Source organism: Dama dama, chromosome 1 (assembly GCF_033118175.1).
Source record: "Dama dama isolate Ldn47 chromosome 1, ASM3311817v1, whole genome shotgun sequence".
NCBI lineage: Eukaryota > Metazoa > Chordata > Mammalia > Artiodactyla > Cervidae > Dama > Dama dama.
This window is the reverse complement of record NC_083681.1, coordinates 50,703,490-50,720,976: the sequence shown is the minus strand read 5'-3', so window position 1 is coordinate 50,720,976 and position 17,487 is coordinate 50,703,490. Positions and strand designations below refer to the sequence as shown.

The 17,487-nt window shown below is 49.7% G+C and overlaps 2 protein-coding genes across 7 annotated transcripts; one reads left to right on the top strand and one right to left on the bottom strand.

The window, feature by feature from the left end:
- Positions 1 to 1,709: 1,709 nt before the first annotated feature.
- Positions 1,710 to 11,105, top strand: LOC133061138 (GPI-linked NAD(P)(+)--arginine ADP-ribosyltransferase 1-like). 4 transcript variants are annotated; one of them, XM_061149153.1, is made up of 6 exons: positions 1,710 to 1,895; positions 4,333 to 4,370; positions 6,327 to 6,438; positions 6,707 to 7,469; positions 8,504 to 8,545; positions 10,278 to 11,105. In XM_061149153.1, exons 3-6 carry the CDS (start codon positions 6,376 to 6,378, stop codon positions 10,373 to 10,375), a joined length of 966 nt encoding a protein of 321 aa, XP_061005136.1. In that variant the 5' UTR covers positions 1,710 to 1,895; positions 4,333 to 4,370; positions 6,327 to 6,375; the 3' UTR covers positions 10,376 to 11,105. The 4 variants fall into 4 exon arrangements, with proteins under 4 accessions (XP_061005136.1, XP_061005137.1, XP_061005141.1 ...); XM_061149154.1 differs by lacking the exon at positions 4,333 to 4,370; XM_061149158.1 differs by lacking the exon at positions 8,504 to 8,545.
- Positions 11,106 to 13,045: 1,940 nt separating this feature from the next.
- Positions 13,046 to 16,733, bottom strand: LOC133061179 (ecto-ADP-ribosyltransferase 5-like). Of its 3 annotated transcripts, none has more exons than XM_061149174.1 (5): positions 16,352 to 16,732; positions 15,961 to 16,147; positions 14,132 to 14,855; positions 13,508 to 13,540; positions 13,046 to 13,419 (listed from the first exon to the last, which is right to left on the bottom strand). In XM_061149174.1, the coding sequence occupies exons 2-5, from the start codon at positions 16,042 to 16,044 to the stop codon at positions 13,316 to 13,318; spliced, it is 945 nt and encodes a 314-aa protein (XP_061005157.1). In that variant the 5' UTR covers positions 16,045 to 16,147; positions 16,352 to 16,732; the 3' UTR covers positions 13,046 to 13,315. The 3 variants fall into 3 exon arrangements, 2 of the variants coding, with proteins under 2 accessions (XP_061005157.1, XP_061005150.1); XM_061149167.1 differs by having other exon boundaries at positions 13,046 to 13,422; positions 16,352 to 16,731; XR_009693965.1 differs by having other exon boundaries at positions 13,325 to 13,422; positions 13,968 to 14,855; positions 16,352 to 16,733.
- Between the last annotated feature and the right edge of the window lie 754 nt (positions 16,734 to 17,487).

Below are 17,487 nucleotides of genomic sequence, written 5' to 3'. Positions count from 1 at the left end.
GGATAAAAGAGGGAAAACAGAAATACCTGAGAATTTGCTGTTATGCACCTAGAGTATCTCCGCAAAGATGAGGAGAACACTGGTACCTCTGGGGAGAGGGGATGAGGTTGAGCAGTCAGTGAGAAAAGGACATTTCACTGCATGCCTCATGGACTATGAACTATAAACAATGAAAGTGTTCTAGCTTTTTGAAAATTAAGTTAAAACTTTATTATATTAAAAATTAAAGTTACGAGGTTTTCCTGGTGGTCCAGTGCTTAGGACTTTGTGGTTTCACTGATGAGGGCCTGGATTCGATCCCAAGTTGGGGAATTAAAATTCTGCAAGCCATGAGGTTGATAAAAAAAAAAATTATGATTGATCCTGTTAGTGAGCCGAGAGGTTAATTAAAAATTAGATACCACTTGTGCCTACCAGTTAAATGAAAATTAAAAGAGATTCATAATGGCCAGTGTTGGCAAAGACATGGAGAAAAGGGCACTTTTGTCCATTGTTGGTGGGAGGGTGAAGTGTAACCTTTTGGATGGCGACTTGGCAGTGTTTACCTAAAGGAACACTATTCAGATCCTTTAAATATCACCTTGATATCTTTCCTATAAAAATACACAGACAAGTAGACAAGGATTTACATACATGGCTGATCACCGCAATATCATGTTTAATATCAAAGACAGGAAAAACTAAGAGTGTCAACATGGAAATGGTTAAATAAATTATGGGTTAACTCTGCTATGAAATTCCATGCTACCATTATAATCAACAAGGTAGATATGCATGTATGACATGGAAAGAAGTTTATGGTACATTATTTCCCGGGAAAATGTTGTAGAACGTGTATGTATAAACATGTTTCCTTTTTCTTTTTGAAAAAAGTGACAGAAAGAAAACCAAAAACAGGCTGCACACAGAAAACTATGTCTGTATATATACTTAAATAGTATATTATTTGTATGTACATCAAAAAAGGTCGTGAAGGGTCCCATTACCAGAAAAACAGCAGGCCTGGGTAATAGTGAGAAGGGGGACATGGAGGGAGAAGAGGAAATAGGGGCCTTGGGTGTTGTGATTCATTCGTATACAATGAGCATGTGTTACTTGGTAACAAACAGAAATAAAGAAGCACCACCAACTTGGAAACTGTTCCAATCTTGACCCAAAGCTGGGACACTTTCCTGGAGCCCTGCTCTGAGCCTGTCCCTGGGGTCCTGCTGTGGCCTCACCAGCTGACCACTCCTGGATCTGCCCTGTTCCTGCTCAGGGCCCCCTAAGGGGAAGCCCGGACCTCTCACTGTGGACATCAACTCCTTCATGACTGACTCAAGGCTTTCCAACATTCCCACCTGGCACCTGCCACACTAGAAAAAAAATCTTTCACTCTTTACATCCTGAGAGTTCCTACTGTGGGAGAATATACTTTCTAGTTTTCACATAAGCTCTGCTGTCTTGCAGCTTTGCTCTTTCTTGTAAGTCCTTCTCATGTCCTGAAGACAGGTGCTTGGCTGATACGTTGGCCGCAGCAGATGTTCTGCACACAGAACAAACTTCCTCATCTTCAAAGCCTTACTATATGACTCCCTTGTCCAGGAAGGAGATTATGTACACGTTTTATGTTATTCAGATGTTTTCCTTGGTCCTTGGTTTCTGGTTGTTATCTTGCTTTGCCGACCTCTGCTACTAAATTCCAGATAAGTTCTCAATAAATATGCACTCAGCATTTTCTCAGGGGTTGCTCTTTTATGAGAACCTCCTGCGCTGTCTCTCCTAATCCTGTGTGGTTGTGAGAACTATTTCAGTGCCACACCACTTCATCTGGAGCCTGAACAGGGACCTGAAGGCCGACTGCACACCTGTTCCTCAAGCCCGAGCAAGGGGGAAAAGGACCACTCTTCATCCAGGTGGGAACTACAGCCTCTAAGGCTAGTGACGGAACGAAGTCTTTTCAACACACAGTGCATTCACTTTCAGCTCTGGGTAACTCTCTGTCCCCTCGACAACTTGCTCACAAGAGCCAGCTTTCTTTTTGCTTGCAGCCGCTAGTCAAAGGTTTCTAACTCAGATTTAACTTAACTTCTTACTGTTATTTATACATGTTGTCCTTGGTATCCACAGGAGGTTTCCTTGAAAGTGTCTGATTGGGAGAGAACAGGTCATTGGTTGAGAAATGGAAAAATTATCGTTAATGTACGACATCTGAATACTTGGAATTTATGCCCCATAGCCATCTCTGCTACAGAAGAGTATGAAGTTCCATGGGATGATCTTATTCCTCCCCCCAAATTGCTGCTCCCTTCTCCTCCCGATGCTTCCAAATCTGCTTATATTGAGCCTATTAAATCCGCTCCCTCACTCATTGACCTGGCCGTAGCTCAGCCTCAACATTTTATGGTAGATAATATGTTACAGGAAGGAAGTTTAGGTGGGAGACCTATCTCGATCCCCATCTAGAGCAGGGAGGGACACCTCTGGTAGAAAAAAAGCCACAGTACTAGGTGCCACATTTTTCTGTTTTACAGATGAGAATTAACAGTTCCAGAACCACCCCTTTGAAGTGTATCTTTAAAAAACTGGGATAAGTTTGATTCCCAGGCCCTAAAAAGTCCTTTATATACAGACTTTCTTTCTTTAAGAGAAGACCTCACCTGCCCAGAGAGACAATCCCTGCTGGGACCTCATCTTATCAGTCAGTCTACCCCTGTCATCAGAGCCATCTTGAACACTCTTTGATTTAAATTTTAGCTAAGAAACCATGACTATAAAAAGGAGAGATGACATATTTGGCCATAATATTCTTTAGACTCCAGAGAAAACTGGTTAAAATGAAATCTTTTTGAAATTGCAAGACTGTTTTGTTTTGTTTTGTTTTGCACGTGCAATTAGGAAAAAGCTGGCTTATTAAAATACTTTTTTTGGAGCTCCAACCCTGCCTGAGAAACCAAAACATTCCTGGGATAAAAATGTTTGAAGTTAACTTTTATTATGTCTTTGAGATACACAGCCCACTCTGTCTGGGACTCCAACCATGAGCAAATTGGTAGAACTTCAAGCCAAGAAACAAAAATGGCAAAGAAACATTTAAAATTTCAAGTGTAAATCTGTGAGGTCTCTGTCCAGATTTATATGTGTCTCAGTATGGGTTTCGTGCTTGGACAATATTGCTAAAGGCTAATTGGCCTAAACAGAAGTAAGCGCTTACAAATCAAACAATTCTAAAGTCAAGAAAAGTAAATGAATTTCAGGCTTGTGTGAACTGAGAAATGTTGCTTATTGAATTGATACCTGGTATTGACATTTGTTTATTGATCTAATTAACACAGACATTGTGAAGATGCTTTTACAAATGACATAGCTTTGGGTGATTTATGTTTACCAATCTACAAAATGATGATATAAAGTACAATTCATGGTTGTGGAAGGAAAGTAAGATGTGTATTTTTAATAAAAAGTTATAAGGAATGGAATTACATTCTATTAAGGAAAAGGAAAGTAAGTCTAAATTTACAGGTGTCTGTTCTCTAAATGGGCAAGTGAAGTGATAAATACAGAGAGTATAAAAAAGATTTGTGGCAAGTAAAAGAGTTTTGTGCACGGTACAAGTTTCTTAAGACATTAAACTACCTTTGAAATCTTTTATTGCTACTTTGATTGAGGGAATAACTAGTGTTTCACAGTGAATATAAGCTGGTACCAAACTGGAATTTGGTTTTCTCTCCCTGATTAAAAGAACAGTTTTCTTGAAATGTGGCTTTGATAACAAATTATGGTGCACATAGACAAAGCTCTCATTCTGCTTCTACAAAATTAACACCTCATCAAGGAATTTAAAATGAATAAACAATGGCTGTAAACCAAACAGTCGGGGCTATGGGAGGTCCAAGATGGCCACTTAGCTTTTCCCAGTTCCCTGACAAACCTCACTTTTATGTGAGAGGATAAAGCCTTTCCTGGCTGCAGGATTAATCTCTCACAATGGAGAAAAAATGGTTAATATGTGTTTTCCGCAATCTCCAGTGATCGGGGCACCCACATTGCTAGGCAGGTCGTATGGACATTGGCAAAACTTCATGAGCTTCTTGGAGACTAATGCTTTCACTGGTGTCCTCGGTCATTGGGCAGGGATGACAGAACAAAGGGATTGGTTGCATGGGAGATGAATAGACTGCTAAACATGATTATAATTTTCATGACTTTTTGTCTGACATATTACTGGCTTCTAATCTTTGTTTTCAGATATAGAGAAGCTCTTCTCAAGTCACTGATGGTTTAAAAGTTTAATGATTCACACCTGTGGGTAAAATTAGAGCATTTTCTTTTCTCTCTGCCTCATCTTTTCAGAAATTGGAGACACTTGGGTTCTGAACAGCCTCATCAAGGTAAAAAAGACCATCTCCTGACATATACAGAAATCTCAAAGTATACTGGGGAGCTCTAAAAGAAAAATCTACCCAACTGATGTCAGGCCAAAGGCATCTGTTATGTTTCACTGAACATTAAGTTCTAGTTTTAATTAAGGTCTGTATTTACTATGATTCACTTCTGAGATAATTCCTGATGGTTATGTTACATTGCTAAGAGGTTTGATTAAGTTATTAAAAAGGACACTCTGAGTTTGTTTCTAAAGCTTATCTCAGTAACTAGTCTTTGAATAAAGATCAGATGCTCCAGGATCTACAACCAGGAGAACAGCAGCAGGCTATAGTCATTTAACAAACTGAGTCAGATGACCTGGAGATGTCACTGGGCTATACCTAATGGAAGTTCTTAAGTTCTTACATAAGATTTTACTATTGCTGCTAACTATATTGTTTTCTATATTGTCTGTTTCAAAAAGTATTGTCCCTCACATTACCAAATGTGTGACTGAGCTACTGATATAATGATGATATACAATTTCCCATGAAATCCATCATTATAACAATGTGACTCTATAGATGAGAAGAAACAACAAGAGGGAGTATTTTCCTGGATCAAAAGGCTAATAAAGTATGGTCCAGAGACTTTTACTTCTCACAGGGGCTACTCCAGTAACAGCACATTGAGTAGCCTATCAATGAAATCTTCGGCAGACCAGGGATGAATGATGGCAGCAACTGGACTCCAAGACAGATTCTCTTCTTAACGACTCGGTTACACATTTATAAAATGTCCTCCGCAACCAGATCAGATCTCTACAACATTCTTTGGGTGCCACTATTCAGAATCTCTCTGACATGGCTACCTGGCTTAATCCAAAAAATTGGTTTTCCAGTCTCAATTTAAAGGCATGCTTCTTTACTTTTATGTTATTCATAACCATTGTGTTGTATTTTTAGTCCAAACTCTGATTACTTTATTTTCTCATCTTACATGTGTTGAGGCCATATTGACTCTTTCTATAACAAGAACAATGACATACCATTTAAAACAAGATAAGAAGAGAGGAATTGGGGGGAGCATATACTTTCCAGTCTTCACATAAGCTCTGCTGCCTTGTAGCTGTGCTCTTTCTTGTGTAGCCCTTCTCATGTCCTTAAGACAGATAACTTGGCTGACACGTTGGCCTCTGCGTGCAGAACAAACTTCCTCATCTTCAAAGCCTTATTATATGACTCCCTTGCCCATGAAGGAGATTATGTACACGCTTTATGTTATTCAGATGTTTTCCTTGGTCCTTGGTTTCTAACTGTTGTCTTGCCTCAGGACCTCTGCTACTGAATTCCAGGTAAGTTCTCAAAAAATGTGCGCTCAGCATCTTCTTGGGAGCTGCTCACTCACAAGCCCTCCCTGTGCTGTCTGTCATAATCCTGTGTGGTTGTGAGCATTATTTCAGAGTGACACCACTTCATCCTACCTCCAGATCTTCCCATTCCTGCCGCCCCTAACACCTTTCCCTCTCCAGACTCCAGTCTTGTCTCTCCCACCTCCATTGACTGAAGCCTTATTCTCCTCTTTATTCCTTAAGACCCTAGTCACATGTTGCCTCCTCCAGAAGTTTCCCATGTTCCTTCTGGCAAGAAGGGTCCTCTCTGTCTTCTGAAACTCCATTTCTGTGTTGTGACCCTGTGCCAAGTGACCCAGACAAGGTGGCAGTTCGTGGGTTTTGTTTGTTTGTTTATGTATTTAGGCTACGCTGGTCTTACTCATGGCACACAGGGTCCTCCACCTTCACTGTGGCGCAAGGGATCTTTTCAGTAGCAGCACGTGAACTCTCAGTTGCAGAGGTGGGATCTAGTTCCCTGACCAGGGATCAAACCAGGGCCCCCTACATTGGGAGAGTGGAGTCTTAGCCACTGGACCACCAGGAAGTCCCAATTAGTGTTTAAGGAACTGTGCAGATTCTCTTTTTCCAGGTGAGGAAACTGAGGCCCAGAGAGTGACTTGACCAGGGTCCTCTCCAACATGCAGAGCCCTGCCATCATATCTCTGTTGCTTGTGTCCATGGGCCTCATGGAAGCACTCCAGGTACGGTCATCCTCTGCTGTCCCCATGCCCCAGCTGCTGGCTTCTGAACTCTGCCGGATGTTTCCTCTGGGGATGGCTGAGTCTGAGGGGACAGCCCTGGAGCCCAGTCTCAGGGCCTCCACTGCTGGTAGTTCCCCATCCCCTTCCACTCCAAGAGTGTTAGGGGCCTTTCATATCTCTCAGCTCAGTGGAGGAGGGGAGCTGGATAACAGGGCTCCTGTTCTCCTGGGGCCTAACCTTTCAATCCTTGCTGCTCCCCCTCTCGCAGGCCCAGAGCCACCCCGTCATACGACGACACCTCCTCTCTCAAGAAATGCCCCTAGACATGGCCCAGGACTCATTTGATGACCAGTATGTTGGCTGTGCCAAAGCCATGGCAGCTGCTCTCCCGGATCTCAACCGCACAGAGTTCCAGGAAAACAAAGTGTACGCCGATGGCTGGGCCAAGGCAAGCAGCCGGTGGCGGGAGCTCCAGGCCTGGGGGCTCAATACCCGTTTGGACCCACCCAAGGGCTTCCGGGAAGAGCACGGGGTGGCCCTCCTGGCTTACACGGCCCGCGGCCCCTTATACAAAAAATTCAATGAGGCCGTGCGTGAGGCGGGTTGCTCCCGGGCCCACTACCTCCAGCGCTTCTCCTTTAAGACACTTCACTTCCTGCTGACCGAAGCCCTGCAGCTGCTGAGCAGCAGCCAGCGTCCGCCCCAGTGCCACCAGGTGTTCCGAGGGGTGCAGGGCCTGCGCTTCTGGCCTTCGGGGACCAGGGCAACTGTCAGGCTGGGGGGCTTTGCCTCTGCGTCCCTGAAGAGGCATGTGGCCGAGAGATTTGGGACAGACACCCTGTTTGGCATCTGCACCTACCTTGGGGTCCCCATCAAGGGCTACTCCTTCTACCCTGGGGAGGAGGAGGTGCTGATCCCTCCCTTCGAGACCTTCCAGGTATTCAACGCCAGCAGGTCGGCCCAGGGCTCCTCTCGTATCTACCTCCAGTCCAAGGGGAAGAGCAGCACATGCAACTGCGAGTACATCAGAGGTGAGAGGGCACGGGTCAGCCAGCAGCTGTGCACAAGGCGGGCTTCCCCATCCCATTTTCAGGGCACACATACACAGATATTAAAATCAGTGAGGAGGACCTCACCCTTCCCCAGCCCCTCCACCCCTTCCATCCAAGGGGAGACATAACCTTCCTTAGCCTGGAGGTGTCTAAGCCAGAGCTGGCCACTTGCCTGCTGGGAGACTGAAGGTTTTCTGACCAGCACGGGTGTTTTTGGCCCTTTGAGCGCCAAACAGACTTGATCAGGCTTCTCTCCCATATGGAATCTGTTGCCAGAAATGAGTGTGGGCCCCCACCATGTTTCCCGAGAGGAGTGTGTTTTTTGACTGAGCAGAAGCCCTGGGCTGTGCGTGTACTGGGTCAAGGTGATGGTGAGGTGGTGAGACAGCATTTGGGTGCCATCCCCCTAAGTTCTAGCTCGGGCTCTGGCAGGTCTCGGGTGCTTTCCTCTCCACCATCCCAGGACCAGGCAGAGGAGTAATCATGAGGATGAGTCTGGGTCCTTAGTCTCTGAAGGGGCTGTGGGCTGCTGGTCCTGACTGAAGGATGCCCAGGGGCTTGTGAGGCTGTTTTCCTAGTAAGAGGCAGGCTGTTGGCTGGATCCACGGACCACATCTCAAGTGGGAGTAGGTCCAGTGTGGCTTCAGATCCCACCGTGGACAGGATCACAAGCACGCATGAGTTGATGGAAGGTGACAAAGACAGGCAAAGAACATAAATGAGCCCCTCCTTGGCTGGGAGAAGGAGCAGTGGGTGCGGCATGGAGGCAAAGTTACAGGCCAAGGGAGGAGAAGGAGAGCCCAGACCACCCTGGCTTTGAGGACTGGGGCCTTCCTGGCCCCGCTGCTCGTGGGTCTAGGCAAACCCAAGTGAGGGTGGTCCCACTGTAAGGAAGCAGAATCAGGGGAAAAGGCACCAGCTTCTCTGAGAGCAAGTCAGGGAGGTGCTCTGGGGTCCCTTTCCTTCCTAGAGAACCATTGAGCCTTTGATTCTTTGCTGTTTCTTTCCTGCAGACAGGCAGTGCAAGTCTGAGCGCTGCCGTCTGGATAGCTCAGGTAAGGGCTGCAGGCGTTGGCGGGGCTCTGTTTGGAGATGAGCTGACTGCACTGGGTCTGGGCCCCACTCCTGGGTGAACATCCCCCTTAAATGAAAAACAACCCTCTTTTTATTAAAAAAAAAAAAAGTAGAGTTTCTTAAGCAGACACCTGTAGGGGTTGCTAACCTTTCCCACAGGGTGTACAGTGGGTGTTGATTGGCAAGCTGACACACCTGCTCCCCTCCACCCGGGCCTGGGGCTGGCCCCTCCTTCACAGGAGGTCACTGATCAGACCCCAGAGAGCTCCAGGCTGCACTGAGGTGACAGTGGGAAGGGCCACTCCACAAAGTCCTCCCCAGGCCTTCTCCTCCTTCCGCTGAGGAGCCCTCTGTCTGTAACTGTGCTCAGAACTCCCTCAGACCACCTCTCAACGTCAAGGTCAGGTCATGGGTGCTGGAGACCTGGGCTCTAACCCAGGCTCTGCCCCAAATCTGTGATCAATCTTTCCTCTCTGAACCTCAGTTTCCCTATCTGTATCATAAGCACATTGGACCAGATGGTCCCCAGGTTCTCTGTGGCCATGACTCTTTCCTTGAACACCTGCAGGCCCATGGCTTGCCTGAGGCATCACCTCTCCAGATGGGAACAGGCCATTCCCAGGGAAGAAATCACAGCTGCTCCTCACCCTGGGGTCCTGCCTCCTCCCTCAGGGCTCTGAGAGCAGTGGGCAGGAAGGAGCCTCAGCCTCCACTTGGCTCTCACCCTTCTCCACCACATAATACCACTCAGGGTTCCGGGCACATGAGTCCTCACCGTGATCCGATGGTGCAGATACTCTCATCAAACCTGTTCCACAGATGAGAGAGAGAGAGGCACAGAGAGGTGAAGCAATTGTCCACACACACAGACCTAGCAAGGGATGGGGCCCAGACAACCTGGCCCTGGAGCCCAACTCTGAACCACCACACCAGGCTGGCCCGCACCTCGTGTTGTCCTTACTGCACAATCATCAATTGGAAGGAGGTGGGACAGGAAATACTGGCCTCATTATATAACAAAGTGAGGCCCAGAGACAGAAGTGACTTGCTCCAGGTGACAGAGTGAGCTAGTGGCAGAGTCAAGACCAGCCAGGTCTCCAGCTTCCAAGCCAGCTTCTTTGAGTCTGATGATCGTATCTGAGTTCTGATCATTTTTGAGTTTTGATCATCTTTGGATTCTGATAATGTAATTTTAATAACTGAGAAAATTTAGAATTCACGCCCCCATCCCAATCCACCAGCACCTCTCCTACCAGAGTCTGGGCAGAGGAACAAAAATCAGCACCACCATATCCCACTCAGATCTCTCCCCCATTTCATCCCACCCTGCAGTGCCTCAGTTGCGTCAATAGGAGGCTGGTGGTGGTGGTTTAGTCGCTAAGTCGTGTCCAACTCTTGCAACCCCATGGACTATAGCCTACTAGGCTCCTCTGTCCATGAGATTCTCCAGGCAAGAATACTGGAGTGGGTTGCCATTTCCTTCTCCAGGGCATCTTCCTGACCCAGGGATCCAACCCAGGTCTCCTGCATTGTAGGCAGATTATTTACCAACGGAACTACAAGGGAAGCCGTTAATAGGAGGCTAGGGCATAGACAAGTTGACCTCTGGAAGGGGAATTGGGACTCTCCTTATCTATTCTTCTCTGTCTACCTTCCTCCCTAAATTCTTCCTCACTTTGTCCCTGAATCTCTCTGCCTCTGTTTTCCCTGCAGCCGTGGGTCAGAGGCCCGTTCCTGCAGTCTGGTCCCTTCTACTGCTGCTCTGGTTCCTCGTTGGGGAGGTCTTTCCAGAGAGTCCAGGCCTCCTCTAATCCATCAGCCACTGAACAGCCCTGCCTGTCGCCTCTGCCCAACATGAGGATGTCAGCCACATGCGTGCTCTGAGTGTGGCCAAGATCTCGGGGAACTCCATCTACAGGAAACTCTGGGATCTTCTCTGGTGACTGCCGGGCCTGCCAGCGGGAAGAAGAAAATGTGGGACTGAGCCTCTCCCAGGGTTCTAGGAGTCAGATGCTGAATAGAGGTGGGGGGCCAGGAGGACAGGTAACCCCTCACTTGGAAATAGAAGATTAAAGTATTTGGAGGCATGGTGACTGGGGAGAAAAGTACTTGGCCGTGGTATTCACTGATGTTATTCAAATGCCTTCCATGTGCACCTGGACAGCTCCTCTTCGCTCTTCCAGGAAGCCTTCTCTGACCTCTCCTCCCTGCTAAATTAGGGGCCCTGCCTCTGGTCTCCCACCCCCAGCTGTGAACTTCTGAGGACGGGGACTGTGTCCAAGGTAAAGAGGTGGCACCAGAAAATGTGTGGAAGTCAGTAAGGAACAAACACCTTGTGACTGGCTGGTCCCTGTCCTTCCCCTACCTTGGGCATCTTCAAGTTCTCCAGATGTCACTGTGTGACGCTCACATAGTGAGAGCAGGGATGGACTGGACCTAAGTCCAGATGGGGGAGAGAAGGAGAACGGCAGAGAGAGCTTTAGGGATCTCAACCAAAGCCCAGTCATTTTCTTGTCAGCAAAGATGTAATTTCCACTCCGATTCATGAGTCCTCTGGTCCCTAAAAGGCTGGGGTCCCAACTTGCACCACCAAGAGCCTAAGGATAAGACAAGGCACACATTATTTTATTATGAGTTGGAGCTTTGGGGCCAAGTCCTTATGTGGCCTCCTGCTGTGGAAAGTGGACCAGGAACCCTGAATCCCCAGTCACCTTCCCTGAGTCCCTAGACTGGGTCAGGCTAGACCAAGTCTCTGTAACAGCAGCCACAGGGGAAGGAAGAGAAGACAGGAAATTGGGCAGTGCTGTCATGCCTGCTCTCCCCTTACTGAAAGCACTGTACTCAGCACTGAAGTTCAGTTCTGTCCCTCCCAAACTGCACTTTGATCTTGACCCTTAGAGTTCCTCCTCTGCAGGAATCAGCAGAGCAGCAAGCTCTGATTTCCCTTAGAGCTAAGAGTGCAGAGGAGACGATGAATACTTCTTCTGGTCCGTGAAGTCAGTAGTGCTGAAGAGAGGATGTCCCAGGCTCTGAGACCTAGTGGAGAGACACTGGGTGGCCTGAGGGAGGACCACCACCTGGCCTGGCTGATCCATCCCCATCTGGAGGTGCTGTGGCTGTAGCAGACTCCCGGGACTCACAGGGCCTGCATCAGCACCAGAAGGCTCATGACCAGAGCCATGGAGAAGAAGATGCCCAGGAAGAAACGGTCCATGACCCGGGTCAGAATGGAGGAGACTGGCAGGCTACAGCCCATGGGGTTGCAGAGAGTTGGACACAGCTGAGTGACTGCCACATTCAGTTGGCAGCAGGAATGCAGGGAGAGTGGAGGACCCTCTGGACCCACTAGAAATTTCTGTCTCTATGACTCATGACCCCCTCTCTGGTCCATAAGAGATTCCTTCTTGGTATCTCTGAACCACACCACCCTGCTGATTCATCCATGCCTGATGGAGCCTGCTAACCTGGCCAACAACCCAGTAGCAGTCCCTCAATTCCTCCAGTTCCCCTGCTTCAGGATCCCCTGGCATACCCTCCCCTGTTGAGGGTAGAGATGGACCAGGGCAGACTCACCTTCTGAGAGACCCCCCCATCTCTACTCCCACCCCCCAGACCTGGGCAACAGACTGACAGAGCTGACCAAGACGGTATCTCGACTGCAAAGTGAGGTAGCCGGTGTGAGCGGGCTGTGGTGGAGGCAGGGCCACGCCGGCCGCCCGGAGGAGCCAGCATCCTCAGTCGCTACATCACCCGAGTGCGCAACAGCTTCCAGAACCTGGGGCCCCCCATCCCTGAGACCCCGGAGCTGACAGTGCCAGCGATGGTGGGGACCCAGGGGTCTTCAGAAACTGGGCTTCCAGATGCTGGAGGGGCTCAGGCTCCAGCTTCTGGGGAGTCTGCCCCCTCCTCCCCAGCTCACGTGTTAGTGCACAGGGAGCAAGAATCAGAGGGGGCCGGGGACCTGCCCCAGGAGGCAGACCTGGGGGCCGAGGAGGGGACCTGATGCTGGGGGAGGTCCCTTCTGTTGTGACTGGAGCAGCCTAGATAGCTGAGGGCGGGGGTCACTTCCTAGGAGATTTTCTTGCCTCAAAAACATGTCTGCTCTGGAGCTCAGATGTCTCCAGAGTGTGTTAGAATCTCTGTCTCATGATGTTTTGAGATCGCCAGTGCCAAAATGAACCCTGATGGGAGAGGACACACAGAAATGGCTTGCTCTAGGGACCCGATATCTTGGGCTTAGGATCCTACTTTGAGCTCCTTCAGACTTTTAATGGAACTGTCCCCCTTGCTGCCTTCTGGGCTGTTGTAAGGAACCTCTCTGTCTATTAAAGTATCTGGGGTTGCAGGCTATGGGGTGTGACAAGGGTCTGCACCTGGACCATGTCTAAAAGTGATCAAGAAGTCATTCATTTGAGTCCCTGAGTCCCTGAGTCCCATAAGACCAAAGCAGGGCAGATAGTCCAGTCTCATAAAACAAAGCAGTCATGAAACTTGATGTCACCATACTGCAGCACTGTTTAATGAAGTAGCCATCACAGCTCTATCCTTGCTTGTCCCTGGGACTCCCCACCATATAGCAGGGCTCCCTCCGCCCTACCATGGCCTCAGATCCCCGGACATCCTGGTTGGAGACATGGCTGCTAGGTCTGGGTCTGAAACCACATTGTTGCTTCTCCAAGCTCTTTGAAGCCTCCCTTCTTCATCTGGAGGTCACATGTTCCCAGGACTCCTAAGTGGCAGGCATTGAACGTTCAGTGCCCAGCTCCTAAGAGCTGGAACCCCCAAGAGGCCAAGAGCAGGGTCTTCCAGGAGAGCAGAGTGAAGGCTCCCTTGGAGAGTGAGTCTCCCTGCCCTCCTACTGGAGAGAGAAGAAAAGAGAGTGAATGGTCAGCAGGGCCAGTGGGGAGTCAAACAGTCGAGGTAGGGACCCGAGGGTGACTCACTTGGCACAGACTCACAGCTCAGCCTCTTCTTCTCTGCAACAGACAGCAAAGTGAGGCTTCCAGTTAGACAGACCCTCACACCCCAAACTTCCCTTCCCACCAGGCCCTGGTACAACTATTCCCAATTCAAGCCATCTTCCCCTTCTCCCAAATAAACTTCTGACTTCCTTTCCTCCTCCTTCTTCCAGTAAATCTTCCCTTTTTGCCTTTCCATCCCTGCCCCATCTTGGCCCAGTCACTCTGTCCTGCCTCAGCACTGGGGAATAGCACATATGCGTCCCATCAACCCACTGTGCCCACGGCCTCCTGAGATCTGAAGCTGCACTCCTGCCACTTTCCTCTGCCTGTTGCCCTCCTTAACCAGGTTCTTTTGGTCTATTAGACTGTGTAGCAGAAGAAAACTTCTGGGAACATTTGGAGAATCATCTAAGAATATTCACACATGCAGAAAAACACTTACTGACTGCCACTGAGCTGGCAGAACCCGAGTCACAGAGAAAAATATCTCCAACTAGCTTCTGGCCCTCAACTTCCTCATTAATGACGTGGGTCTCTTGAAGGCCTTGGGGACTGAAATCAACTGGGGACCTCCTGGCAGTCCTGCTTCCCTCATGCATGACTCACCACCCAGATAGGCGCAGTTAAAGTGGCTGCACATCTGATCACTGCTGGAGAGAGTCACCAGGCTTTTGTTTCCTTCCTTAGAGAAACTCGTCACCTCGAAGACTTCATGTGGGGGGATCAGCACCTCACGCTCTTTAGGAAAGACAGACAGGGCCTGGATTGGGGCCCCAAAGCAAGTCCTTAGCGAGAAGAAGGTGGCATTACCAAATCTGCGGGCCACTGCCTCATCCAGGGAGCTGGAGGTAAACTGGCCCAAGCGGATAGAGTCTCCCACATTCTTGGGTTCAAAGCGAATGGTGCCCACGCCACGGAACACTGCCTGCCCGGGTTCCCTGCTGCAGCCCCCACCGCCCCGCAGCAGCTGCAGGGCCCGGGTCAGGTAGAAATGCAGGGCCTTGAAAGGGAAGTGGTTCATGTAGGACTCCCAGGAGCCACCACCAGTCCGCACAGCCTGGTTCAGCTCCCGGTACAAAGTGTTGGATGAGTTGGTGTAGACCATGATGGCGATTCCGTGCTGGCTTCTGAAGCCAGGAGGCAGAATGAGCCCTGGACGTTTTTGCTCCCAGGCCTTCTGGGCTGTCTCCCAGGACTCCCGCAACCGAGTATGGTTGGCCATCTCCTTCTCTAACAGAAGCACTGCTTTCTCCTCCATCTCCTCCGAGCAGCCCACATAGGCATCAGCAAATGTATCTGGAGCCAGGCTCAGGTTCTGGATGGAAATATTCTGCAATAATAGAGAAAAGGAAGAGAGGAGCCACACAGGAAAACATATAAGTTCAGGGTACTGGACAGAGGTCCTGGTGGAAGATCAGTTTAGAAACACAGAATCTCAGTCTGGGACTTCACTGGCAGTCCAGTGCTTAAAACTCTGGGCTTCCTATTCAGGAGGCACAGGTTCAATCCCTGGTCAGGGAACTAAGATTGGCTGCACTGTGGGACCAAAAAAAACTCCCACCCCCCAAGTGCCCCCAAATCTCATTTCTATGCCCAAAATAGGGTGTGAAATTTGCCAAGAGCTCCAAAATGTAAATAACAGGCCCTGGAGTCAGTCAAGTATGGGTTAATTCCTGAATTCACCACTTACTGCTTGTGAGATCTTGGGCAAGTCTCAACTTTTCTGGGCTCAAGTTTTCCCGCAATACACTGAGGATACTTGCAACCTCATAGGGTTATTGTCAGGACTGCGTATAGATCCTCACTGTGTACTAAGAGGAGTCATCTATCATTAGGTTCCTGCACTTGGTGGGACATGGGGCTGGATGACCTCCAAACACCTTGCTGGCTCTGAGACTCACTGTGCAGATGACATACAAATATACAATCAATCTCCAATGACCTAACCCCATGCCCAGCCTCTGACTCTTTCCCTCTCCCACACAGGTGTGTAGACACCACACCAGGTCCCTGTCAGCTCTGAGACTCAGTCCTCTCCTGCTCTAGAAGCCTGCATCCTCCAACCTGGGGTGGGAGTGGGGAGGAGGTCAAGCCCTGGTCTGGGAGAGGCTGCAGGAGAGTCATACACAGGTAACCCTAAGGAGAGTGTGTAGGCTGGGCCATGGTGGGAGATGGGAAGTGAGAGGAGAAAGCTGGAGGCTGTCCCGAGGGAGGAGGGTATGAAGGAAGGAGGGTCACAGGAGGACCAGTGAGTGGAGGTGGGGTTCTGGGAGATGGAATGGGAACTTGGGGCTCCCTGCAGTGACCTTGAGAGGAAGAGGGTTCAGAGGATGACATCCTAGAGAAGCATTCCTGGGAGGGATCTTTGAGGAGTCAAGGCAATGGGTTCCCCCGAAGTGTTCCTTATGTGGCAGCAGATAGTTCCCCCCTGTTACCTGCCAGGGGACAGATGGGTGGACACCGCTGCCGAGGGTGTGGAGGCTGAGGCAGCTGAGGGCGATCAGCAGAGCTGCCAACATTATTCCTCAGAGACACTTGTTGAGATCCAGTTGAGGGTGGGACCAGCGACGGTCCAGGCTTGGCTTCGATGGGCTGGGGGACAGAGATTTGGCCCGGCAGGGCCTGGGCGGGGCCAAGGGCGGGTTTAAGTGAGTGGGTGGGGCTTGGGTTTTAGCATCCACCGCCTTCACCCCTGCACAATCTCAGTCTGCTCCCCTCCTCCCGGCTGCCGGAGGGCTCAGCACCTTTTTGCCCCGGGGGTGATATAGGCGGATGGGTAATTTGGCTCCGCTTGGAAAGAGGAGGAGACGGGAGTCAAGGACCCACCTGGAGGTGGCGAAGACCCAGACCGAGAAAAAGCACTTAAGTTTCCGGGCAGCGGGGGCTGAAGTCTACGCGGGCGCAACGATGTCCCCTGTCCCCGGAGTCCCGCAGATCAAGAAAGTCCGCGGCTAAGTATAGCACTGGTGGCGGTAACCCGACACCTCTCTTCCACAACGACACCGGGTTGGGGGAGCGGAACTGAGAGCTGTAACTCCCCATCCCAGTGACTGCGCAGTCTTTCTCGAGGACCTTCTTTGTCTTCTAGCAAGACCAGGGCTAGAGAAGGGGAATTTTGAGACGTGGTCTCTCCCTCGGGAGGGCCCTCACCGCTATGGCCGGGCCTCCCCACCAGTAGGTGGAGGGGACCAAAAGGTTTCCTCCCGCTGAGAGGTCACCACTTGTGCACTCGTTGATTTGCATACAATTTGCATATGGCCAACTGTTGGGTGATGTGTACTCCAGCATCTGAGCGGTCTCCACCCCTCTCCTTTCTCTTTACACCCCTTCCCTTCCGTAAGCCTTGCCCAGATGCAGGGCTCTCTCCCTCACATCCTCAGGGGCCAGCCTTGCCCTTCCCCAGACCCTCTGTGCTCTGACCTCTCAGACGCAGGTGACCCCATGTTTATAAACACTAACCTTTCCCCTCACCTTCCTGGGCTTGCCTATAAATACCCAACTCTGTGTTTTGGATGTCCCCTGGGAGGTAATGGAAGAAGGGGCCAGTGAGGAATCAGTCAGCAGCTCTGGGAAGAACTTTCTAGCAGCATGAACCTCTGGGGGTGGCAGGGTTCCTCCTCCAGAGTGCCCAGAGGACCTAGGGGTCCAGAAACCAGGATTAAAGGGATGTGCCTGCTACCTGCTGTGTCTGAGATGAGCATAAAATGTTAGCTTTATCCCAGGGCCTTGTCCTGGTCTGGCTCATTAATTCAGCCCAATCTTTGTTCCCTCATCTACTCAGGTTGCAGCCAAATAAAGAATTTCCTTTGCCTAGAACACTGCTTCCTCCAGAAATCCTTTCTGTAGACTAAAAAGGAAGACAAACTGTGTCCAGGGTTGAGGGAGGAGGGTGAAAAGAGGGGCATCCCAAGGGGTTCCCTGGTCGATTATGATTTAGGCCTAGGGATTATGATTTAGGTATT